The sequence below is a fragment of the Syngnathus scovelli genome, chromosome 18 (genome assembly GCF_024217435.2).
Source record: "Syngnathus scovelli strain Florida chromosome 18, RoL_Ssco_1.2, whole genome shotgun sequence".
NCBI classification, from domain to species: Eukaryota; Metazoa; Chordata; class Actinopteri; order Syngnathiformes; family Syngnathidae; genus Syngnathus; species Syngnathus scovelli.
The window spans coordinates 8,240,074-8,265,845 of NC_090864.1; the positions used below are offsets into that span (position 1 = coordinate 8,240,074).

Below are 25,772 nucleotides of genomic sequence, written 5' to 3' on the forward strand. Positions count from 1 at the left end.
GAGACGGGGGTAAACTATTTATGAGCCGGCAAAGTTCAGGCCAAAAACCTTTGGGGGTCATGTGGATTTTCACGTACTAGTTGAATATTATCGTCATCAGATTAAATATGTAACAATTTTATGTCAGACATATTAGGGTATCCAAATTTTCGTTCCTTTCACTCACCTTTTTTAAAAAAATATTACGAATATTAAAAATAAATAAATAAATAAATAAATAAATAAATAAATAAATAAATAATCATATTTTATTTATTATATTTTATTTATAATAATATTATATATTTTTAAAGTATTCCAAGTGCAGGAAATGATTTTCTTCCCTTTTTCTGACTCTCAGGTTTTCCAAGGCAACACCAATCCAACAGACATTGCCAAGACGATGATACCCAAACCCACTCTGACGCGATTCATCCGCATCCGTCCCGTTACCTGGGAAACAGGCATCGCACTGCGCTTTGAAGTGTATGGATGTAAGATATCAGGTGAGTACAGAGCCGAGCCGTTCGTGACCGACCTGCATGCAAACATGCTTTTCTGTTGCGTTTCTTACTAAAGCTTCAACTAAAAATATCGTTGTTGTCATTTATATTTGAAATTCGACGGATATGGAAAGGTACGATAGGTTGGTGAAGTAGTAGTTGTTGTGAGATTAGCAATTCATGTTATCTTGTTTTTAGATGTAGCTCATAAAATATAAATGGTGCTAACAGCTGGCAGACAGAGGGGTGGGCTTTATATGCTCCGATTCCTCCTGTTGAGCTGGTCTTTCTTTTTAGCTAGTCTTTTTTTTTGCAGAGCTTTGATTTTGGCCAGAACTCATCTTGTGTTGGCCTTTTTTTTTTTTTTTTTCTGTTCACAGCCACATCTGCTTAGGACTTTGTGAGAATATGCAGTCATCGGTGTAAAGCACTTGAGACATATTAAAAACCGTTTTCCCCGTTTTTAGTTACAGGTATCTCGGCTAAAAGAAGGTTTAGGATTCACTATATATTGATCTAAGAAACACGAGTGGCTGTTTGTATGATTGCAGAGGGCATTGTGGGTATATCAATGTTGCAGCTGCGTTGTGTGTTTTTCGGGAACACAACCAAACCAGAGCAGAGCGGGGTAAACACATCACAGGACTGAAGTCACCACAGGGCCTCTAACATGACGTCAGCACACCCCTGGGTGCTCAGAAGACACTGCCAGCTCGACTGCATTAGTACAGCACATGTGGCGGGATAGGAGCTGGAAGGCTCTTGTGGCCTGTATACAACGATGACTCACTCTTTTTTTTTTATTTGAGGTTAACAATTTCTGATAGCGGAACAGGATCTAAAAATATAAAGTGTTGTGGTACGCTGAGTTTGTTAGTGCATCCTTAGTTTTTATTGGAACAACTATTTGGTATTTATTAGAGAAACAAGTCAAACATCAGAAGTGGTCAGGGCTTATCATAAAGTCTTTCTTGTCATTAATATCAAAAATCTCCGCCCAGAGTTTATAAATATAGCCTCTGTGATGAACCGCTGAGGCTCCACCCGAACCCAAAATACAAAACATGAAGCTGTGGATGTCCAGCTGGGCTAACTGTTTGTTCCTCTGGGTGTGCCAGTATGTCACCCGTTCATCTAAACAACTCCAGAAGTCCACAGTTCTTTGTCATTCTAGCTGAGATTATTTGCAATGAGTTTCTATGGAGACCTTTTCGAGCACATTTCTACCAACAGAGTACAGAATTTGAGATTTCTCTCACGGGTCTTACATAGGAGTTGCTTTAAGATGACCAGAGAAAGTCTGAATGAAGCCTTGTTCTCCAATTCTTACGCTGGCTTGTCCCAGATGCAGTTAGGCTGCTTAGTTGTGCTCCAACACAGTGGACACTTTGTCTCTTGCTGACACAGAAAATATATAATAATGTATGGATGTATTCCTCTGTGCTTACAAGTGGTCTCCGCTTCGGCATCTGGGAATATGCTGGAGGTCAAACTCAAAAAGGAGGAGGGGCTTTTTATTACAACAAGCTACTAAGTGTATTCTTCTTTGTGTCATGTAAATGGGAACGGTATTATTGCATGTGTCACATGAGAACAGGAATGCATTTAGTAAAAAAATGCACCATTCATAATCAGTCACACTATTATAAGTATAAACTTGAAAAGTTGACCAAAGTTGGTAATCAGTTGTTTGCATAAAATTAAATATACAGTATAAATATGTCAACAAGAAAAGGATGAGCGGATAAAAGAGCCCAGCAGATGTCTGCACCTGTGGAGCAGAAGGTAGATGAGTGCAGCAGCGGATGAAACAAAGTGTTGTTTTTGTTTTTTTTTATGTGTGAGATTAAACACACGTCTGTTGAGAAATGAAAAGAAAGAGCGCCTCCAGAATGCAGGAAATGGAAGCACCAGTTGAGTGGAGGCTTTTAATTGGCTGCCTGGAGACAAGTGCCTCGGGGTGGAAAAAAAAATTAGAATGCATGAGATCTGTAGGCAGGGAAGAAAATAGCATCACAATGAGTGACAACAACTGCATAAATCTCAACTGTGCCTATTTGTTTTTCTCTCTTAGAGTACCCATGCTCGGGCATGCTGGGTATGGTATCGGGTTTGATCACCGACAACCAAATCACAGCGTCGTCACACACGGACCGGAGTTGGGTCCCGGACAACGCTCGTCTGCTGACGAGCAGGACAGGTTGGACCCTGCTGCCTCAGCCCCAGCCTTTCACCAGGGAATGGTTACAGGTGGATCTGGGGGAAGAGAAAGTGGTCAAGGGAATGATCATTCAGGGAGGAAAGCACCGTGAGAACAAGGTCTTCATGAAGAAGTTCCGCCTTGGCCACAGCAATAATGGGTCTGAGTGGAGGATGGTTCTGGACACCAACGGAAACAAGCCAAAGGTGAAGATGACTTACCGTATTTTTATATGAATACCATGTATACAAGGCAGCTTGCAGAAAAATAAATAAATAAAAATAAAAATAGAATTAAAATGAATAAAATTAATGAAATAAATAAAATAAGAAATAATTAGTCCTTTCGGCCGCAGTTCCAATCCAAATCCTACCTTGAAGGGCATTGTGTTTGTTCGCCAAGCTCATTAGTCCTAATTAAAATGAATGTACTGTTTCCCAGCTTTGTAAGTCTCTCCCGAGTCAATGCGAGCAAGTTTCTGTCATGACTTGAATCAATTGAGGATCAGCACCAAGAGTTATTCCCACTGCTCTTTCCTTTTAGTATTCCGTACAACTCACACAGTTCAACTCTTGCAATGGATGCAAGAAACTTCACCTGAAGAGAGGCTGAAGGGAGAGGGGAGGAGGGGGGGAGGCACAAAGGGTGGAAAGAATATCCATCTTACTGTAGAAACTTAAATGTATTTCCCAGCATGTACCTACATATACAGTACCGTATTTTCCGCACTATAAGGCACACCTAAAAACCTCCAATTCTCTCAAAAGCCGACAGTGAGCCTTATAATCAGGTGCGCCTTATATATGGGCCAATATTGAGCCACTACAGCAGGCGTGTCCAAAGTCCGGCCCGCGGGCCAAATGTATATATCCTATATATGGACAAAGTTTTAAGATGGGCCATTCATTGAAGGTGCGCCTTATAATCCGGTGCGCCTTATAGTGCAGAAACTACGGTACATTAAAATAAAAAAAGCCACCTTCTGTTTATTTCTTATTTTCATTTTCCTCTGTCAGCTTTTCGAAGGAAACAGCAACTACGACACTCCCGAGTTGAGGACGGTGGAACCGCTACTAACCCGCTTCATCCGAATCTACCCGGATAGGGCGACCGCGACCGGAATGGGCCTTCGACTTGAGCTCCTGGGCTGTGATATTGAAGGTAAACAATCCATCAAATTACAGTCAGCAGTATCACTTTTATCCAAGCGAGAAAAATATATTCCGCCATGGTGATGACTTCTCTAAAAGCAGTAATGGCATTGCCACCAATAGCGGTAAAGTGCCATTGACAGTGAAACCTTTTTCCCACTCATGCTAATGACGTTTCCAGCTGTGCTAAGGTTTCTCGGTAATGATGCGTTCACTCATCGTGACCTTATCTTTCCCATCTACACTCAACGAGTAGCATAGATGCACTTGTGACCTGTGTGTTATTTCGCATATTTCGAGTCGATGTTGAAATACACACAGGTGAGCACATCTATCATCCCAACCGATAGCGTGACCATGAGTGGCTTCATGGTTGCAACAATCTGAGTTATTTAAAGGTGTGCATGAAGGCTTGGGATTGTTGATCTCACAGCTGTGCAGTTGCTGTTACGTATTCCCACAAGGGACACTTGTCTTGTCTCCCACTTTCATCAAAGCTGCCCCCATTGCTCGTCACTTCTTGTCGGGGGGGGGGTCGGATAGATGCCCACCTGGTCCAGCTGGATTATAACAGCCTGGCGTCCATCAAATTACGCAAGCTCCTGTGCGTTCTTTGTTCTTTCCGAGGGCCCCACACATTATCTTTAAAATTAGCTTTTTTTTTTTTTTTTACTCTCCAAGCTGATAGCACAGCAACAGCTTAGCAATATAAGAATGCGTAGCAGGCTAGGCCTAAGTGGATTTACATATTGAATTTCAGGGCTGCCCATTTTGTTGTAAGCCTCATTGACTCCCAACAGCAGCTTTAGTCAGATGATAATGCTTGTTTTCAGTTTTAATGCCAAACGCACACAAACACGGGAACACACGTGCACACACACAAGCATAACCAAACCAGACACACTATAGCATAAATACAACGGTGCAGTTTGTGTGTATGTGTGCACGGACACACACACAGCCCATAAGCGGCCGAGCTAAATCCTCATTTCGGTGAGAGGCTCCCCTGATGCAGCAGTGACCCCATTTCTGACCTTCTCCACCCTGAATCTGACAGAGGATGATCTGCCTCATATTTCATCCAACGGAAGAAGAGGATGCACACACATGCACACACGACACACGTGCGTGGAGTTTAGTTCAATTTATCTATGTCTGTCTTTATCTATACATCCCATCTTTTCTCCTATTCCTCGTTCCTCCTTCTGTAATAGTGAGACCCATTCATTATATTATGTGTGTGTCTACACTGTCGCCGGAATGGGGACACACACATGCCGGATGGGTTGTGTAGAAAAGAAGAACGGATCTGCAGTCTTACCCACAACAAAGTGTCACGGGATCATAATGACAAGCCAGTGTGGCCGTGTCAATAACCATCTGAAAGCCTGTTCAAAGTTTTGAGCTCGGACAATGCCTTTGACGTATTTTCCGCACTATAAGGCGCACTGGATTATAAGGCGCACCTTCAATGAATGGCCCATTTTTAAATTTTGTCCGTATATAAGACACATAGAATAAATAACTCAACGTGGCTCAAACGTTAATGCAATCACAATATAGTAGCACTCGAAATAGTGAAAACAATAATATATCAATAACTCAACGTTGCTCAAACGTTAATATCACACAACACACAAAATAAACACGTAAAGCTTACTTTAATAAATTAGTCCTCATCCACAAATCCATATTGGTCCATATATAAGGCGCACTGTCGGCTTTTGAGAAAATTGGAGGTTTTTAGGTGCGCCTTACAGTGCGGAAAATACGGTAACACTATAAACACCTTTACAAAGGTAGATGTAAAAAAAAAACAGCAAAAGGGTGTCAGAAAAACATGAAACATAAAATCAATGTTGTATTTTGTTTGCCACAGCTCCCACGGTCCCCCCTTCCACGACTCTCCCGACCTCGTCCCCGTCAGACGAATGCGACGACGACCAAGCAAACTGCCACAGTGGCACAGGTGATGACTACGATAACACAGGTGCTAACTTCGCCCACATGAGTCTGCAACTAACCCCTCCCTCTTCCCCCCCCACCTCATTAATTCAAAGCCCCATTTCCTGCTCGCTTTGGCAGCCCTGACACACATGCATGCACCCATTTGCCGTCTTCCAACTCTAACAGTAACTCCCACCTAAATCCTCCACGATGCAAAATATCTATCGCTCACCTTTCCTCAAGTCCTTTAACCACCTTAATTTCTCGCTAACCTCGTCATGTCTTATTGCAGGTAGTACAACAATGCCAGAAACCACAACGGCTGCAGCCGATCTCGTCCCAGGTTCGTTTCTAATCACTACGGATTCCGTGATTTAACACTGAATATATTTTCCGCTGATTGTGTTTTGCCACCATGGGCAAATATTTACCTACTCATGGTTTGTTTTGCATTCCGTTTTATCGTGGCTCATAAAATCTTCCCTCCGCTGATGTATGTACGTTATTAAAGTTGATGATAAGCCCCTCAGAGTCCCATGCTGAGGCAGGAGGTGAGGATATGTGATGCAAAGATGATTAGCACTGGTGCTTTGCTGCTGCATCAGCGTATTCACTAATCACCCGGGCTGGCATCAACATGCACACAAAAAGAGGAACACAATGCAATTGCGGTCATCTGAGGAAGCCAAACTTCATATATTGCTTATAGAAGGTTCTTTAGATGAGGTGGTAACCAGCTGAGAGCTTGTGCCCTGCTGTGACCTTGACTAATGGACCATTCGGTAGACCATCGCTGGCTCTGAGTTCTGAGTGTTTTTTTCTCGTATGTGCAAATATAAATCCATTAAATGGTGAGAATTTGATGCAAACCTTAGATAACATCCCAAACATCTTCAGGCATCTTTGTTAATCCAATGTGAACAAAAGACCCAGAGCAAGAACACCCACATATTTTCTGGCCTCTATGGAAGGAACCTCTTTCAATGTGTGGCATGTGTTCATGAAGAATGCCATTGTTGGCCATTGAGGCCCCTGCACTGTTACCATAGTTGTCTTCAAACCTCAGGTCCCTGCTCTCATTAAAATCCACAAATCTCTGTGGGTAGCTACTATTGAATGGAGCTTTCAAATAGACAGCATGCCAGCAACTCATTTGTCCTCTTGTCCCACATCCGCATTCTGTGGGATTCATTCCAATGTGTCAAAGCCAGTAACTTTTTTTTTTTTTATAAAACACGATAATACATTTGTATATTATTCTAGCAATGGTTAGGTGTATACTGCAATAAATAATTATTTCTTAATTTTCAGCTGCTGGGGAATGCAAGGACATTTTTTCGTAGCTATTTGCTGCCCTCTTGTGTTTACAGTGAAATTTTATATATTTGTTTCAATATATTTGCAGATTTTCTTTGGTTCGCCTGCGACTTTGGCTGGGCCAATGACCCGTCCTTCTGCAGGTGGACTTCTGAGGATACTGTCTCTCGATGGCAAATCCAGTCTAGCGGAACCCCCACCCTCAATACTGGACCCAATATGGATCATACAGGTGCGGACCATACAATATATATTTACTGGCCCTTATTTTATGGAGTCATTTTATATTGTGTTCGATAAACACACATAATTTAGCATATTATATTGTAACACGTTCTTTTATCCAATAGGTGGCTCAGGAAATTTCATTTACACCTTGGCGACGGGTTCACAAGACACAGAGGTGTCTCGGCTGGTCAGCCCGGAGGTCATCTCCCCCGATTCGGACCTGTGTGTGTCATTCTGGTACCACATGTTCGGGTCACATATTGGTACACTACATATCAAACAGCGCAAACAGACTGTCGACGGACCCGCTGACATCTTGCTGTGGACCGTCAGCGGTCACCAGGGTAACCGCTGGAGGGAAGGTCGTGTTCTCCTGCCACGCACTAATTGGCCCTATCAGGTAAATTAAATTACTTTGCATTTTAAACAAATCAACTTCTCCGGGAGCTTGACTGTTTGTTCTTTTTATCTCTGTGTTCTAGGTGGTGATTGAAGGGTCGGTAGAGAGAAAGAGCTGGGGAGATATCGCCGTGGATGACATTAAGGTTCTTAGTGGACTCACTGCAACAGAATGCAAAGGTGACTTTTCATTTTGAGAATAAAACGAACATTTGTGGAGTGTAAATCCTTTTTGGGCAAAATTTTGAAATACATTTTTTGCTTTGACAGATCCAGATGTACCTACCGAACCAATGCTGCCAGAGGATCACTTTAATGAAATCAGTAAGTTATTTCTGAACTTTTGTTTTTGTGCATAGTAGAACCACTAAGATTAAAACAGTGGGAAATGAAGCTTCAAATTTGCTTCATGAACCAGTTGTATTTTTTGAAGGGTTGATTTAAATAGAGGTATTAATTATAATTTATTTATGATTTTTTTATATTTCTAAAATTATTATAATAATAAAATTATATCTTCTTTATGGTTTCTTATATTTGAGCTCATTTTTTTTCAATTCCTTCTGCAGTTGAGGAGATCACAGAATATCCCGACTTTGTGGAGACCAACCAGATCAGCGGAGCCGGCAATATGTTAAAGACACTCGACCCTATTCTCATCACCATCATCGCTATGTCCGCCCTGGGCGTTTTCCTGGGCGCCATTTGCGGTGTTGTCCTTTACTGCGCCTGCTCGCATGGCGGCATGTCAGAAAGGAACTTATCAGCCCTGGAAAATTATAACTTTGAACTGGTGGACGGGGTCAAGTTAAAGAAGGACAAACTCAATGTACAGAGCTCATATTCGGAGGCGTGAGGCCCGAAGCGGCTCGTTCATGTGACTGTGTAACGTGCACAGCTTGAAGAGCGTGCACGGGACTCGCTGTAGCTACGTCTCGTGTATTCGTACGAGAAGGTGGACTCTAAGGAGCGCCCGTTACCCTCAGCTTTCCGAATGAGGGACAGATTCAGGAACCGACGGGAGGTTTGAACTAATCTACGCTTTTCTCAGGAGCTGCAGTAAAAAGAACCTACCAGTAGGGGACACTGTGTACAAAAATAAATACAGGAAGAAAAAAAAAAGATGTACAGATACGTAGATGAAATTTTAATTTTCTATTTTGATTTTCCATTCATTTTTACAATCGGATGCTGGTGTTGAGACCAATTTATTAATAATGTTAAGAGTATTTATCATTTTCTGGAGTTTTTTTTTTTTTTTTGAGTTCATGAAGGCGATAAATTTCAAGTTTTGAAATGAAATATCCAAAATGAACCATATCTGGCAAAACTGTCGATTTGCCCAAGCTATGGCATACAGGGTGTGCTCATAATTCATAAATCTGATATATGTACCCATTTTAACCTCCCCTCACTCCAGAATGAGTCGCATCCGTGGGAATTTATGGTTCTGATAGTGCCTTTAGTACATATCGGATGGTCTCCTCTTTTGAACTGGGTTTTTTTTTCTTTTTTTTTTTGCTGTACTTGGCTTTATTTATAAGGGCAGAAAACAGGGGCACATGATCATACCTGCAAAACGGTATCGGATCTTTCAATCTATCACATCATAGTGCTTTACTTGTTTGTGTCTGAAAACCACACACTGTAAATAACTTTTAATATATTTTATTGTCTTTTTTTAAAGAAGGTGATACGAAAAAAAATATGCCTTTTTTTTTCCTCACTGTGTGTCTGTGTGCAAATCACGCGTGTGTGTGTAAATACAATCCCTCTGACTGTTTTGTGGATGGTGCAGTGTTAACGTTTCATTTAACATTACCGTGACGATGTTAAAGCAATTTCAACATGCATTCGGGCCAATTGTCATCACGACACCCACTTCATTAAAACCACCGATGGATGAATGAGTTTAAAAAAAAAAAAAACACACAACAAAAAGGCACACACAAAAAAACTCAAGCGATGAACTAATTGCATTATCTTCTGCTCTCATGTAGCTTTGCTGATTTTCTTGGTAGAGTCACCAACATACCAAAAAAAATGCAACAATCATTTTTGCTTTACCACTTTTAAATGTCACTGTGGATTGATTGCTCACTGACGGAAAAGCTATCTCGACAATGCAGCTTGTGTGCACTTTGTTACTGATTCCCTCTTGATAGAAATCTATTAAAAGGGGTGAACTGATGAATGGTGCTATATAGTAATTACTTTAAACACACACACAAAGCAGTAAGTATAATAATGTCAGAGGTGATCTGAGTAGAATAGAACATTGGTTGGAATCGGGGATTGGGTACAGCCACCAAATTGACTTTACCTAGCCTCCCTCTATGGCTTTACCAAAGTTTGGTAAAGCCCCCCCCCCCCAGAGACTCTTGTTTGTTTGGGATGAACTTTACAGCATCAGAACACAATATTCCTGGCTGGATTTATATCCCTGCCCCCCTAAAAAAAAAAAAAAAATGATAGCGAGAACTCGAAGGCATACCTACATCTTTTGTAGTTGTGTGATTTGCGTGTTGTACTGTGGTGACGACATTCTCAGTTTGTTCCTTTTAGATTGAAAATGACACGTTGCTCCATGGCTACACATCATAATGTCTGCGCTTTTGTCTCGGAAAGAAAACAAAAAAAAAAAAAACAAGTGTAGCTTCAGCAACATCTGCTGCTCAAATAGGGGGTAAAGAATACTGTAGCGTGGACTCAAAAGAAACAATGTTGCACTGATAAATATTATATTTGAAAAGCGTATGTGTTTATAGCGAATATTTGCAAGGAAAAAGAAAAAAAATAAAGAACAAAAAACACATATAGTGATGATATCTTTCATGTTTTTATATATAATTTCAGGTTATCTGACATAATTCTGAAATGTAAAATACCGGGATGTTTTCATTATTGAAAAAAGAATTATAGATTGCCCCCCCTTACATTATAATGGCATATTAACGCCCCACTTTGTACTGTCATTACAATTTTGTGCTTTTTTTTAATAAAACAAGAAAATACTACTTTTATTTTCAATACTGCTTCTGTAATTTGCTGTTGTAGAAAATAATGAATAAACAGCAACGCCTTAAAAGAGAGTGTTTTTCAAAAATACTGACTTATTAGAAAATGGTGTAAGAAACGGCATTACTTAGAATATGTATTTCAGCTGAGGATTGTTTTGTATGTTTTGCACTCCTTGAAATAAGTTGGAAATAAATTACTAAGTCTGTGATGTGAGGATTTACCGCCACTGGACTGGTCAAAATGATTGCATCATGAAAAGGGCGCGTACTTACCACTAATGAGACACTGATGTAAACTTGAGTTGGTTGGTTTTCCTTGTAGCCTGTCATTAGTTGAAATCAGCCCCCCCCCCCCCCCCCCCCCCTCTATATTGGGATGGCCTCTTTTGGTATTGCATTACCAATCACTTGAAGCAAAAAAATAATTATGATAATCTCATAAGGTTTGAAATTCCACAGAGGTGCTAGTATATGGTAGCAGTAATTTTTGTCTAAATGAAGCTTCTTAACTCACTTTAAATTCTTTTGGTGGCACATCAGATTGCTTAAAAATGTCATTAACTTAATTCATGATACCCTGCAACACATGACTATGACATTTTAATAAAATAGAAATAATTAATCCCATATTTAATTATTCAATGAAACATTTAATCAATGAGATCTAATGATTCACTGGTGGATTTATTAGTTTGGTTTGATGCGTTTAGGGTCATATTGAATTCTCATTCACAAATAACATTTTGTTTAAATAGTTTCTGGTGTATTTGTTTATTTAATTTTGGAACTTGCGGTCCTCCATAGGTGGGATGACATGCGGAAGCAGGAATGCACGCATCAGAGTATATGCAATGTGGTGAGAAGGCTTACAAGGTAATTGTGCTTTTTATTTTTATTTTTATTTTGTTTATTTAGTCCCTAGCCTTTATTGCTGGACAGGTGCAGCGCTGTTTGGCATTTGCATTATTCTTCTGTTGCTTTCCTTCTGCTCACTGGTGTAATTCATGCTGTTTTGGAGGTGTTTTTGTCTCCTTTATCTGTAGTAACTATGATTGACCACAGGAGGGCGCTACAGATTACAGTATTCAGCAGATAGGTACTTAACAGAACTTTTTTATTTCTATTTCCCCCCCCAAAAAATGTTATATTTATTATCAGATGGCGTCTGAGCTGTGATTTTTTTGCCAACTTCCTCAGATAACATTTGTCCAATGTCTGGCTTCCTTTTACACTTCACTCATTTGATTTTTATTTTGATATAGAAATACCAGAATTGAAAAACAGCTTTATTTTCCTCATTTGTTGCAAAAAGAGTAAGTAAAATAAAGTTTGATTTTCTATTTTTATTTCTAAACAAAAATATAATACAGCACGACACACAAATCAAGAAACGGCTCGTATATGTATTTGCTTTGGATTCCTGGAATTTATCACTGGGTGCATTTCTCGTAGTAACCCGCAGAGGGCGACATACGGTACACTTTTGCCATTTTATGGTCAAATCCGGGAATCCAAAAACGAATATACGCGTCTTTGTATTTTTATTTGTTTCTCACGATATATTCAGTTTTTTGTTTTAGAACAAAACCAATAATATTAAACCGCTCTTTTACTTACTTTTCCCAGACAACAAATGAAAAAAACAAGCAGTATTTCAATTTTGGTATTTCTACATTAAAACTGAAATCAAATAACGGGTCATTTTTCTGTTTTTAAAAAGTGCTTCTGAACGCACTATCCAATAAACAAAAAAGACACCGAGCATTCTCTGGTTAAACCCTCCTTGGAGACTAAACAGGATTCAAGGCCCTTCCGGGGCTGATATGGTTGTTTTTTTCTCAGTGTGAGTCCCTTGCGTGTAAGGAAAAAAAACAATTCTCAAACAAATGGCTTTAAAAGTATCATTATACAAATTATATTATTTTCAGTTTTAATTTCTGCAACAAAACAGAATACAGGACAAGCTATATCTGTTTTCTTTGCACAAATAAACATTTAAAAGCAAATTCAATCAATCAAATTAATTGCACATTCCCATCCAAGTGCCTTTGCCACTAAGGAGGGTCAGTTTCAATTGCTTACTGTTTATGCAGTTAATTCCCTAAGTAGTGGCAAAAGCGCACAAACGTGATGTGATCACTAAAATAAAAAAAAAGATGAACGGGAAACCCATTTACACTATTTTCAAATTAAAGCACAGTGCGTGCAAAATAACCAAAGATTTGCCATTGGAGCGAAACAAAATCTTAACTATTTATGACATTTCTTTATTGTGTTTTAATTGGATATATTTTCTGGTGAAGTAATAAAGAAACAAAAATGACAAAATATGATGCCCAAGGTAATTTTATTTTGGTACTGCAACAGGAGGAAGAAAATCTTAAAATAGGTCGACGTCATTTCAAGAGCAGTGCGTTTCGGGCAGGAGGAGCGAGAAGCGCTTCGTGTCAGCTTCGCCGCTTGTTACTTCACTAAAAAACACGCACTACCCGGAGATTATCATTTTACATTTGAATTGCATTGAAAACAATTCCTATCTTGGATCGGGATTAAATGGGCGGTAGTGTAAATCTAAATTTGATTTATTTTTTGTTTTGGTGGAGAAAGTGATCTGGTGCCAGCCGCTGCTGTGACCGATTGTCTATCTTCTGTGTGCTGCAACGGGAATACCACTCCAACGCAAAGGTAAACAAGATAATCATTTTATAATAATCTTAGGTTGCACAAAAAAGTATGTAAGTGTTTTTTTTTTCACTTATGTTATGATTTTTATTTTTTTCTTCCATAATTGTAGCGTTTTTACTTTCTTGGTTGTGGTCCACTGATTTATTGATATTGTCTAATATAGTGTTTAAAAAAAGTGAAGAAAATTATTTTTTTCCCCCTTCAGGCTTTAATATAGCCATCCATAATAAGAGTAAGGGTTTTTTTTTGTGGACAATAATGTGAAAGTGCATCCCCTCTTCACACATGCTTAAAATCAGGGGATGCTTCTGGCTCATAGAAAGTGGTTGAAATATATTATATATATTTATTATAATATATTGAACATATTATATCAATTGTTTTGGGGTGAATATGTGCTTCGGTGTATCACTTTTTAACTTCTGCTCGGTTTATTAATTTTGCATGGATACAAGCCAAACAATCAGCAGACCTCGTATTCCATAAATGACAGACTGCATTTCCATTGGATAAAAGCTCCACATGAAGGCGAACACAATGATAAAGACCTTCGAAACAGTCGCTGACTCCGCAGCCAGTTTAATCAAGGAAATGGAGGCGGGATGAGAGCAAGGGCAGAGGAAGCATCGGGGATGTAAGAATGAGAAATGAGGAGGATAGGACAAAGGGGGTTGGATTTAGTGTAAAGAAGAAGGTAATGCCGTCAGCGAAATGGACGTGACCTCAAGTTGTCATGCAGGACACAGCTGCCATAGCCTCTGTGACGTCAAACTTGATCAAGTCTTAGTCACCAACTAAATGCAATTGGATCCATGTGGTTGAATAAAAATGCTTAACAGCTGCCAGCTTGATGACGGGACCAAGCACTTGTTATCCCCGATTCAGTCTGGTGATTCATGTTTAGCTCTATGTGACAGCCACATACCATCAAAGTGGGAAAACAGCCAGGTCTCCTGCAGATAATCCCAGAAGAACAGTTATGCATTAGGAAGGGAATCACATGCTTGACCAACAAGCCTTCTTTATGGAAATGCATCACTTCCAGTTTCTTAAAGTACATACATTGGCAGTTAGATTGCGGGGTGTGTCTTCGGAGTTGTATTTAACCAACAATTTAGGCTTCTCTGTCTTTCTTCCCCTTCCACATTTAGTTTGGATGTCTATGGGTGGTGGCGCCTGCTTCTAAAAACAGAAGAGTAGTGAAAGCTGACCTGCTTGCAAGGGTCTCCTGTGAAAACCAAGTTAAACTTATTATGTTAACGGGGGAAAAATAGTAGCAGAATGCGTTTATTGTCTGAGACGGAACGGGAATGTTTATTAGGCTCTCAAGCTCCGCATTTTTCCAAATAAACAGAGACTCTGCCTAGGAGTGTTACATTAAAGATTCAGACCTCTACGGCTTTTATATCTTACATTTTTCCTTCTGCAACAATCCAGCTTGATGAAAAATACGACATCGAAACACGAAGTTCCAAGAGAAAATAGCGACATTGTTAAAAGTTCCTAAATTGGCTTGAAGCAGTGACGTGATAAACAATGCAAACACTGTTCTCCGTCTTTTTGAATGACTCTTTGACACTCAACTCTCAGCAATGCCCGGTGAGTCACAAACCGATTCTCGCACATATTATAGATGAAAGAGTCATAAAAACAGCAGACATTACCAAATGAGGAACTTAAATCAGAGCACAATAATGACCATGAGAGCATCCTAATTGGTATGGCAGCTCCAGTTGTCTGTAATTAGACAAAATAAATCCTGAATAAGATTTCCTTCGAGGTACTGAGGTGCATATTCACTTCGAAACCTCTATCTTGAAAAACAGCCCATCGTAAAGTCTTTACTGTTGCCAGTCTGCAGATTTCTCACTCACTTGTGGTTGCGGAAACAGAGGCCTTCTAGGTCAAGTGTCAAACTCGGGGGGGCTCTAATGAAAGACATCTGCTTGTCATTAATTCGGCACATTCAGAGGCGACTAACAGCTGAGATTTTTTTTTTTGTTGGAATTAACACTTTTGACGTCACTATTTGTGCAGCACCGGAGATCTTTATGACGTCTTGGCTACTGTCAGCTGGTTTATGTCGTGCTCAGGCACGTGTTAAGAAGTGTACAACTATTTTGAGTTGCTGCTAGATAAAGTTTGTCCCTTTGGGGACCGGTAGCTCTGATAAAGTCTAAATCTAGGCGAGGTTTCTGAGTTTAATACTTCCCAGCTGTTTTTTTGTCTGACACTGCAGACATGCCGTCATTTTTTTATTTATCTTTATGATTTGTCTCTCACGATGGCAGTTCTTGTTCCTGATCCTAGGAAAGAAATATCCTACTATTTATTTTATTTATTTATTAAAAACTGTCAAATGACAACTATGATGTCATGCTCATGGGGGAGGGGGGGGTCATATGTGACTCCTTCTCCAGCAACATAATACAGGCTTCCTGTGTGATCCAGTTGAGTTTCCTGTGTTCCAGCAGAGGAAGGGCCAACTCAACAAAGACGTAGCGCTTTGTGGAGATTTTAGTGTTTAGCAACTCCTCCTTCTTAAGCTCACAATTGGTCTTTGACTACAGCAGCTCGGGGCAAACACTTGCCAGGTGGCAGGAACAGGCGCAGGAACCTCGTCTGTGATCTTGCTGTAAGTCTTCCATGCTCTCGCGATGACAACTTTGAGTGTTAGCTCGCCAAAGCAACACATTAGAGGCAGATGAGGATAAACATCTGTATTGTCTGTTTTGCAGTTTTTATCTGATTTTCTGGTAATGGCCTTACAAGAAATGTCAATCATGAGCCCCTATCCTGGTGAGGATTGAATGTTCCGCTTCTGACTTTAGTAAAGCTCCACACATTCACGTGGGTGGAAGCTTGGTGCAGTTGAGGTCTTTTTGTGACGGTCTACCTTTTTTTTTTAGAGTGATTGCAGATGTCAGGTGAGAAGGATGAGTTAGAAATATCCCCCCCAGTTATTTTCAGTCTTGGGATGGAGCCATGAATGGTGATACAGACTTGGAGCCAGTCCCAAGTCCGTGCACAAGTCTCAATTGTTTCTGCCGAACGAGTGAACAAACAGCTTTTGAGTGGAGCTTTAATTTAATTTCAACGAGTGTTGAAAAGTAACCAAGAGAAGTTACTTCAAGTCCGTTACTTCAAGTCCGTCTCACTGCGTTGTATCTTTAGCCTTTGTCACACACAAGCGGAATGCTAGCTGGCTTCAGGCCAAGTGTTTTGTGTGAAATGCAGAGCAGAAAATTCAAGCTACTGTTTATATCTACTGCAGGCCCCAAATGAAGGACACGAAAGAATAATGCTTTTTCCATCAAGTAATATTATGACGCACGCTCCTTCCCACTGGCGGGATCTTAAAATGTGGAAAAATAACACAAGCTGATATCTTACTGAAAAAAAAAAACATCCATTTGATTTGAAGACTTAAACAAAAACGGAATGACAAGCTGAGTGACTGGAAATTTTCTGTTGTTCTTTTACATTCCTTCCCTCCGGGTTCATATTTTCTATTCTAGTCTAATTCTATCATAAAAATATTCACATTGAATCAATTTTGGGATCTCCAAAGCTGTCAATTTTTTTGTTTTTGTTTGTTTGCTGTGACGCAATTTCTCATTTGAACCAAAATTAAAAGCATCAACATCTTCCTCATTAGTATTATTTAATCACACAGTGCCTCTTTTATGGGAGAGGCGGGCACACATTAAGAATCAGATCCTCTTTCATGCTCTCAAAGGACAGCCTGATTCATTGCTTTTGTCCTCCATGAGAGGATCCTCTTGAGGGGAGGGGGGGGACGGGCAGAGACACCAGAAGACATCATATTCTCCTTCATCGATATCATTTTACATCTCTGAGATTGCCAAAATGTTCCTTCTCACCAATTTGAAGGAAAGGGGAAGGGAAATTTGCTTTTGGCTCATATTTAGCAAGTGAGTTGCGGATTGTGATGCGGGTAAAGTGGAAGAGGAAGGAAAGAGGAGGGGGGAAGCGTGTGGAATGTCCAAGATATGCCAGACAGACCAAAAGAATGATGGAAACCCTCAAAATATGTTTTTGCTGGTCTCTCCTGCTGGATCAAAATGTGATATTTCTACAAAGCAGCACATTTTGATGTAATAAATGGCCTGATTAGAATAATAAAATGTGAACGCTGTTTTTAAGAAAATGCCAGGGCTTTCCTACATTTAGAATATGTGTTCTTCCCCAGACATGCTAAAGAGGAATGGAAAAGAAGGAAAAACAGGAAAGGGCGGCGCATATTCCCCAACTCCGAGGCAAAGAGCTTGACTCAATTCCAAAGGAAAGGATCCCACAAACGTTGCTTGCCTCTGCTGACTTTGCCCTTTCTCCTCCTTAAACATCAAATAGTTGGATTTACAACATTCTAATGTATGGAGGAGGATTTGAAGGTTACTCCAGTAGAACATTCCTCTGTGCAGCTGTAAAGCTTCACTGACTTCTGACACATCATCCAAATTTGAAGCTGATGGTGAATCCCAGATAGGAATTTTACAAAGTCTTTTTTTTTTCTGCTCTTAGAAATGTGATGAACCAGTGAACAGAGGCTAATTTAAGCGGCTATGGACAAAATGCGTCTTTCGAATGGGACACTGGTGCACACGCTTGAGGAATGCATCACTTAACACCCTACGCTTAACGTCAGTGCTTTCTTTACCACAGTGTAAGGGAATGGAGACTTTTATGGAGCCTCTATGAATAGGCGGTGACTGCCACCGGCTGAAAAATCTTCAGACTCTAATTCGAGACGCCTGCCTGGATTTTGTCTATAGTGGAATTCATTTTAGGATACAAATTTCCATTGTTGCTAAACTACATTTTATGATTCTATGGTTATCATCGTATTCAGTTATGAGAGTTGCGTTAAGAGCAAGAATCGATTTGGCTGACCAAAAAAGCTGAAAGGTCAATATGCATTTCTGGAGAAGGACTCCCGGGAGCTCGTGCTATTTACAGTAAAAGGAATTATGGGAAATGGCAGGCTGGACTCCATGTAGACCTCCGTGCGTGTTTATGTGTGTGTATGTGATTATTCCATATATGTGTCTGAATTGAATTAGCTGCCTGTTGCCCTGCGACGGACTGAAAATAGCCAGGCCATCCCCCTACCCCTTCCCACACACACCGAAGATAATTTATTACCACCAGTTAAACCTTAACCGCTTAGAGATTCTATCAGTCATTTTTTTTCAGAGAGGGGAGGGGCTAAAAATGAGGAGTTGAATATAGACTAATGCAATAATGTTTGTTTTTTTCAGATGGACCTGAAGCTGCTTTTGATATCTACGTTGTTAGGAGTCTTCTGCAATGCTCAGAAAGGTAAATTGGAAAAAAATAACAGATTTATTTAACTTGTTTGATACTGTAAGGCTGCAGTAGAGGTAGCCACTATCCTGATTCATGATGATGTCATTGACTGAAAGTCCACCTCAGCATCATGCAGAAAATAATGGCGGCTGGGTATTCCGATCCCGTCTCCAATTACGATAGAGCCGCAGCGTTCCAGATGAATTGATGTGTAAACGTAAAGGCTTACAGAGCTGCTTACTTTGCAGGGACTGGGCTGCACTCTCTGACACTGCATCCTCTTTGTTTCTTTTTTTTTTTTTTTTTTTTTTTTATACAGAGGGGAATGAGTGCATCAGTGCAAATGCCAGATACTGTGGAGAGTGCATCCAAGCTGGAGCAAAATGTGGCTGGTGTACAGACCCGGTATGAATCCATTTACTTAAAAGCAACAACACACATTTTGGATCAAATTGCTTCCTTTTTTTCAAAAAGCATTGGCTAGGATGATTTATCGTCATGTGACCGTCTTTTATTATAGATGTAACATTTACTGACTATAATAAATGGTGATTTCAGGTCTTCCTAAAACAAGGCGAAGCCGTGTCGACCCGATGCGACGAGCTGCAGTCTTTGAAGAGTAGAGGTTGTAGAGATATGTTGATAGAGAACCCTCGTGGAGAAAAGAGGATCCTCAGAAACAAAGCAGTGACCAACCGAAGAAAAGGAGCAGGGAAACTAAAACCGGAAGAAATCACCCAGATACAACCTCAGAAGCTCAGTCTTACTCTCAGATCAGGTGAAGAGTTGAAGATGATGTTCTCTGCTTGTTGTGATGTGAGTGTATCATGTAACGTGTGTGTGTGTGTGTGTGTGTAGGTGAGCCCCAGTCTTTCAACCTGAAGTTCAAGCGGGCAGAAGATTACCCCATCGACTTGTACTACTTGATGGACCTTTCATACTCCATGAAAGATGATCTGGAGAATGTCAAGAACTTAGGAACCAGTTTAATGCTAGAAATGTCAAAAATCACATCTGACTTCAGGATAGGTATGGAATTTAATTTTTGGGTTAATCGTATAATGATGTCATTCCTGGGTTTAATTAAAAAAAAATGTTATAGGTTTTGGTTCTTTTGTGGAGAAGACAGTCATGCCATACATCAGCACCACCCCGGCTAAGTTGTTGAACCCGTGCACGGGTGACCAGAACTGCACCAGCCCGTTCAGCTACAAGAATGTCTTGAAGCTCACCAGTGATGGGAAAAGGTTCAACACCCTGGTGGGCCAGCAGCATATTTCGGGAAACCTGGATTCTCCTGAGGGTGGATTCGATGCCATCATGCAAGTAGCTGTTTGTGGGGTACGCAGGGTTCTTCTATTTTATGAGACCTTCATGAATCCCATGTATTTAATGTATGTATTTTCCTGATCTCTCAGGACCAGATCGGGTGGAGGAACGTGACTCGCCTTCTGGTGTTTTCCACTGACGCTGGCTTCCACTTTGCAGGAGATGGCAAGCTCGGCGGCATCGTACTGCCTAATGATGGAAAATGTCATTTGGAGAATAACGCGTACACCATGAGCCACTACTATGTGAGTGTCCGAGTTTTTCGAATTTGGAAATAAGATTTGGCCACTCTTCTGAAATGTCTTAATCTTTTTCTTTCAGGATTATCCCTCCATTGCTCACTTGGTTCAGAAGCTGAGCGATAACAACATTCAAACCATATTTGCTGTCACTGAGGAGTTCCAGCCTGTTTACCAAGTTAGTTTTAGAAATTCTCTCATGCTGAAATATTATTTTGTGAATTTTTAAAAATGGGATTGATTCCTATTACTCGTGTTTCTTCGTGTATGTGATGTTCAGTGTAGCTTCCTAGCGTGTAAATAAATAAATGGAACAATAAAGTTTTTAAAAATTCCAACTAGGCCAAGACATCTGTTATAAATTAATGGCAACCTCTCCTTGAATCTTTGATTATTTCCATCTGCGGTGGAGCCGTGATCTAACTGTGATCAAGGTTCTTTCAATGCCTGACCCCACAGAAGCCCTGGTGGGCTTCCGACCAATAAAAATGTGTTATGCAATAGTGTCCATCCAAACCATAAAAGAAAACTTTGTAGCGCTCCAGTGCTTATTTGGATTATATGGTATAAATTTAACAGATTTAGAAAAAATAACCCTGAAATGTGTTTTTGTTTTTTGTTCCCAGGAGTTGAAAAATCTGATACCAAAGTCTGCAGTGGGCACGCTCTCTGCTAATTCAAGCAATGTTATCAATCTTATTATCGATGCTTACAATGTAAGTATATTTTTTTTGTATTTATTTCCCCCACATTTACACCCCACCAAAAAAAACACACATATGAACATATTTGTCAGCTTTTTCTGAAGAATTATTTGAGTTTGTAATTTTTAATTTGTTTTGGTTTCCCCCCTGGGGCCACCCCATGCCCCCCTAGGAAAAAAAATCTTAGCTCCGCCAGTGATGTGCCATAAACCATTTTTTAAAGTCTTTTTAATGCAAGGGGAACTTGCAAAAAAAAAATGGAATAACTAATTAACTCACAAGCAATCATGTAAAAATGATAATTATTGTTCATCTGTGATCTAAGGAAATATCCTGAAGAAAAAAAAATCCCCATGTTACTGAGTGAAGCCATTTGTATAGCCTGCTGTCTAAACAAAACTACCAGATGACATTCCATTGCAAAGGAAAAAAAATCACCATCCATGTTATTATCTCTTCTTTGTTTGACAGTCGCTCTCGTCTGAGGTCATACTGGAGAATAGCAAGCTTCCAGAGGGGGTGACCATTGCTTACACATCCCGCTGTAAGAACGGACTAATCACTGAGGGTGAAAATGGCCGAAAATGCTCCAATATTTCAATTGGAGATGAGGTAAGGAATTGAAATACGAAAATAGAACCAGTTCATATTCACAACATGCTAAGAATATTCCGTTGTTGTTGTTTCCAGGTCTTTTTTACCATCAGTGTGACATCTCTGGGCTGTCCAAAGCAAGGGAAACCTGAAACGATCAAGATAAAGCCATTGGGATTTACAGAGGAAGTCGAGATTTTGCTCAACTTTATCTGTGAGTGCGAATGCCATAAAGAGGGCGTCGCCAATAGCGACAATTGCCACTTTGGAAACGGGACCTATGAATGCGGCGCCTGCAAGTAAGTCAATCCCAGATGGTTCTACCAGATGGAAAAGGAGATTAAGGAATGCATATTTCTTCGATTTCCAAGGTGTTATGATGGACGCGTGGGCAAACATTGTGAATGCAGCAGCAACGACGTGGCCACAGAGGACATGGACCGCACCTGCCGTAAAGACAACGGCACCGACATATGTAGCAATAATGGCGACTGTGTGTGCGGCACGTGCGAGTGCAAGAAGAGAGACAATCCGGAAGAACGTTACAGCGGACAGTACTGCGAATGTGATAACTTTAATTGTGACCGATCAGGAAACAAACTGTGCGGAGGTGAGCAACGTAATGGAAATGGCAAATTCTGAGGGAATCATTCTAAAACTTTTTGAATTTTGATTCCTTAGGGCACGGCCGCTGCGATTGCAGAGTGTGCATATGCGACCCCATGTGGACTGGGAGCGCCTGTGACTGTTCTCTGGATACAAGCACATGTCTGGCAAGCAACAAGCAGATTTGCAACGGCAGAGGGACATGTGATTGTGGCACTTGCAAGTGTACCGACCCTAAATTTCAGGGTCCCACCTGCGAAACGTGCCCTACCTGCCCGGGAGTGTGCACTGAGCACAAGTAAGTTTGACATTTTGGAAAATAATTACCGTATTTTACGGACTATAAGGCGCACCGGACTATATGGCGCACCTTCAATGAATGGCCCATTTTAAATCTTTGTCCTTATATAAGGCACACTGGACTATAAGGCGCACCATTAATGCATCATGTCAGATTTTTAATCCAAATCAAATCATTCTCCATTTTATCTTTTTTATTTCGACTTCAGACGCAACAAATTACTTTATAATCACAAAATAATGATCCATAGTCTTTTTGATTCATGATTCATAGTCTTCAGCGGGCCACTTGTGATTGATTTCATGACACAATGCTTCGGGCTAGTTTAAATTTAGGAATTTGGTCCATATATAAGGGGCAGTGTCGGCTTTTGAGAAAATTTTAGATTTTTAGGTGCGCCTTATAGTCCGGAAAATACGGTAGTAGAAAAATGATCCCAACTATAATTTGTGATAACCTGCCTTCCTTTTAGGGAGTGCGTCCAGTGTCGGGCATTTGGTACAGGTGAGAAGAAGGAAACGTGTGAACGCGACTGCAGCTATTTCAACATGATCAAAGTGAAGGACAGGGACAAGCTGCCTCAGCCCAACGACGCTTCTTACCCTGTGATGCACTGTAAGGAAAGGGATGCCAACGACTGCTGGTTCTACTACACCTACGCTGTCAACAACAATACAGAAAAGGAGGTCCATGTGGTTGAAACTCTTGGTAAGGAAGAAGCAAAGTTGAAAAAGCATCCATTTGCTCCTTGATATTTATTTTGACCTTCTGTGTTTCAGATTGTCCGTCCGGTCCTGAGATCATACCCATCGTGGTGGGTGTCGTCGCAGGCATCGTCCTCATCGGTTTAGCTCTACTGCTCATCTGGAAGCTGCTGACAATCATCCACGATAGAAAAGAGTTTGCCAAATTTGAGAAGGAGAAGATGAACGCCAAGTGGGATACGGTGAGGGTTTGGAAGTACAACAAGCTCTGTGAGATATTCAAGAGATACTTTTATGGATTTTGCAGTTCCCTGACTTGTGTTAATACAAAAACCAGGTGTGGGGGAATATTTGGTGCAAGGTTGTCCTTAAAACAGTAAATTCATTTGTGATCATGTTAGATGAGCTTTGCAGACTGGTAATATTGCTCACCTTCTTTTTCTAAAGTCTCATGTGGAGAAACAGATGGTTGCCGCTGAACGGCACTCAAAATCAAGCGGAAAATGTTGGAGGCTTCATGGACTTTTTAGGGAATGTTATGCGTAGCCGAAGCTTTTTCCGGGGAGTGTCTGCGCCGCCTCCTTTCCCGACTTCCTGCCTGGTGTAGTCATCGGCCAACGTCAATATGACAAGATTGCAGCACGACCTAATAGGCTGTAATCAGACTCCACCTAGTGGTGGAGTAGATAAAATCTTAAATTTATGACACGGCTCTCCTTCGCTACCTTGTGGTGAGATTTGGTAGAGTCCTCAATTGATGGGGGTTTTCGGTACCTTCTCGTGAACCTTTTTGTGTTATGCACGCCTTTTCTGTTTTCATCCTTGCCTTTTCTCTGCGTCTTGCAGTTCTATCATTCGTCTCTGTTGAAATCTTTCTGTGCTCATTCTTTATCTGTAGCAAGACAACCCCATATACAAGAGTCCTATCAATAAGTTCCAGAATCCAAACTATGGACGTAGAGCTGATGTCCTTTAAGTTCGTATTCTTTCACATTTCCTGCATGCGTTTTTTGTGTGTGTGCACTGTCTCTCAGTGTCTTCTTTTCTCTCTGTGTTTGCAAAACCACTAAATATTACATGAGCTTGCAAGGGGAAGAGGAATTTAATAGGGACAAAGCAAGTGCATGAGTGTGCTGTGATACACAGGATTTGAGGATCAAGTGTCATATCTGGCTACAATTACAAAAAAGGGCGTTTTCTGGTAAGTATTTAAAGAGGTCTTACCTTCAAGCAACTCAGAGGCATGTCCTGATTGTGTTTTCAGTGCACTATAATATTTGCAAATAATAAATCAGGGAATTCTAACATGTTTTGTGTTAGAATGATTCATAATTATGATGTTTTTTTTCTTCAATTCCCAGGGCGAAAATCCCATCTACAAAAGTGCTGTTACGACTGTGGTCAATCCCAAATATGAAGGCAAATGAGGAAGAAGAATTTGACATTTTTGCTGTACGTTCGGCTTCTGAGGAGGATTGTTGTTTCCTATTGTTGCTTGGTCATTACAATGCACATGCGTCTGTATTTTTTATTAACACGTATTTATATGCTTTTGTTGTATTTTAGATGTACAGTATGTGTATATACTTTTCAAATTTCTTAGAGGTTTATGAATCGAAGTTGTTTTTCTATCCTGCCAAAGGTCTGGTACGGGCATTTCATTTCACTTGTTTTACCAGCAGAAGGTGAATATCATCCAAAATAATTCATGCCCTAGAAATAATCAGCTTCTTAATGTCACGCTCATCTGCCATCTTGTATGCTATTTCCTCTTGTGTCTTTCTGCACTGACTGTTTGTGGTGTCCTTCTACATATGTGACAAGACCTGAGGTGTTTTGGATGTTTATGTAAATCATCAGCCACAGCAGCACATCATGCCGCATTATGTGTATATCTTGAAAAACAAATGCAATAGAAGTTTAGTTGAGAATTTTGGTTAAGTTTTTGTGCTGCAAAAGTGAATAAATATTTGTAAATGTAGTTTGGACTGCAGCTCAGACATAATGAAGTTTTATTGCACTCACGAGTTTTTTATATTTTGAAGGAACTACACCATAATATAAATGTTTAATATCAACAAAATGTTGATATGCTATCACAAATGGACTGTATACCACTCGTAAAAATCATTTGATGGTGATGTTGAATCAAAGGATTTATGTTGTTTTTATAAACACTACCAATTGTAATACATCTAATTTACCAATACGACTGACTTATTTATTCTCAGGTCTTTCCTATGTTTTTTTTTTTTTTTTGCCAAAAACTCCCAAAAATATCTTCCTTTGTGAACTTCATTGTCAGTCGCACTTTGTTTTGTTTTGCAAAAATATTTTATCATTCACCTTAATGCCTCAGAAGCACCACACACGCGCCTTTACAGTATGTTTTTTTGAAAAGTGCCTTTTATTTCAATCACCATGTTCTTTCCCTTATGCTGTAATGACTTATTTATTAAATAAACTCCCAAAACACTGTTGATGTCTCTTTATTAAGATAGGCAGTTTGTGTTTTTAGTAGATTTACAATCATTT

General features: G+C 40.1%; 2 protein-coding genes across 7 annotated transcripts in view; both read left to right on the forward strand.

Annotated features, from left to right (window-relative positions):
* Positions 1-9,914, forward strand: part of nrp1a (neuropilin 1a) — a 35,747-nt gene extending 25,833 nt beyond the window's left edge. The window contains exons 9-18 of one of the 4 annotated variants that reach the window (XM_068648740.1): positions 341-485; positions 2,557-2,888; positions 3,699-3,843; positions 5,713-5,823; positions 6,073-6,123; positions 7,180-7,329; positions 7,448-7,725; positions 7,808-7,904; positions 7,995-8,048; positions 8,294-9,914. In XM_068648740.1, coding sequence (XP_068504841.1) covers positions 341-485; positions 2,557-2,888; positions 3,699-3,843; positions 5,713-5,823; positions 6,073-6,123; positions 7,180-7,329; positions 7,448-7,725; positions 7,808-7,904; positions 7,995-8,048; positions 8,294-8,580 — 1,650 coding nt within the window. In that variant the 3' untranslated portion in view covers positions 8,581-9,914. The remainder of the gene's footprint in view (positions 1-340; positions 486-2,556; positions 2,889-3,698; positions 3,844-5,712; positions 5,824-6,072; positions 6,124-7,179; positions 7,330-7,447; positions 7,726-7,807; positions 7,905-7,994; positions 8,049-8,293) is intronic. The other 3 variants (XM_049748573.2, XM_068648742.1, XM_049748574.1) reach the window with 3 other exon arrangements.
* Positions 9,915-13,139: 3,225 nt separating this feature from the next.
* itgb1a (integrin, beta 1a) lies at positions 13,140-25,714 on the forward strand. Of its 3 annotated transcripts, none has more exons than XM_049748576.2 (17): positions 13,140-13,429; positions 18,712-18,772; positions 19,080-19,165; positions 19,319-19,538; positions 19,619-19,789; positions 19,863-20,101; positions 20,179-20,334; positions 20,411-20,506; positions 20,955-21,044; positions 21,504-21,644; positions 21,723-21,925; positions 21,998-22,236; positions 22,308-22,530; positions 23,006-23,241; positions 23,313-23,479; positions 24,136-24,213; positions 24,599-25,714. In XM_049748576.2, the coding sequence occupies exons 2-16, from the start codon at positions 18,712-18,714 to the stop codon at positions 24,211-24,213; spliced, it is 2,406 nt and encodes an 801-aa protein (XP_049604533.1). In that variant the 5' UTR covers positions 13,140-13,429; the 3' UTR covers positions 24,599-25,714. The 3 variants fall into 3 exon arrangements, with proteins under 3 accessions (XP_049604533.1, XP_049604535.1, XP_049604534.1); XM_049748577.2 differs by lacking the exon at positions 13,140-13,429 and adding an exon at positions 15,997-16,064; XM_049748578.2 differs by lacking the exon at positions 24,136-24,213.
* Positions 25,715-25,772: the final 58 nt, after the last annotated feature.

Bases quoted from the DNA above. Each gene is read 5' to 3' on its own strand.
- itgb1a (XM_049748576.2), top strand. From the start codon at position 18,712: ATGGACCTGAAGCTGCTTTTGATATCTACGTTGTTAGGAGTCTTCTGC. The intron at 20,102-20,178 runs GTACGCAGGGTT...CTGATCTCTCAG, and splicing joins TGCAAGTAGCTGTTTGTGGG to GACCAGATCGGGTGGAGGAA. The intron at 21,926-21,997 runs GTAAGTCAATCC...TCGATTTCCAAG, and splicing joins TATGAATGCGGCGCCTGCAA to GTGTTATGATGGACGCGTGG.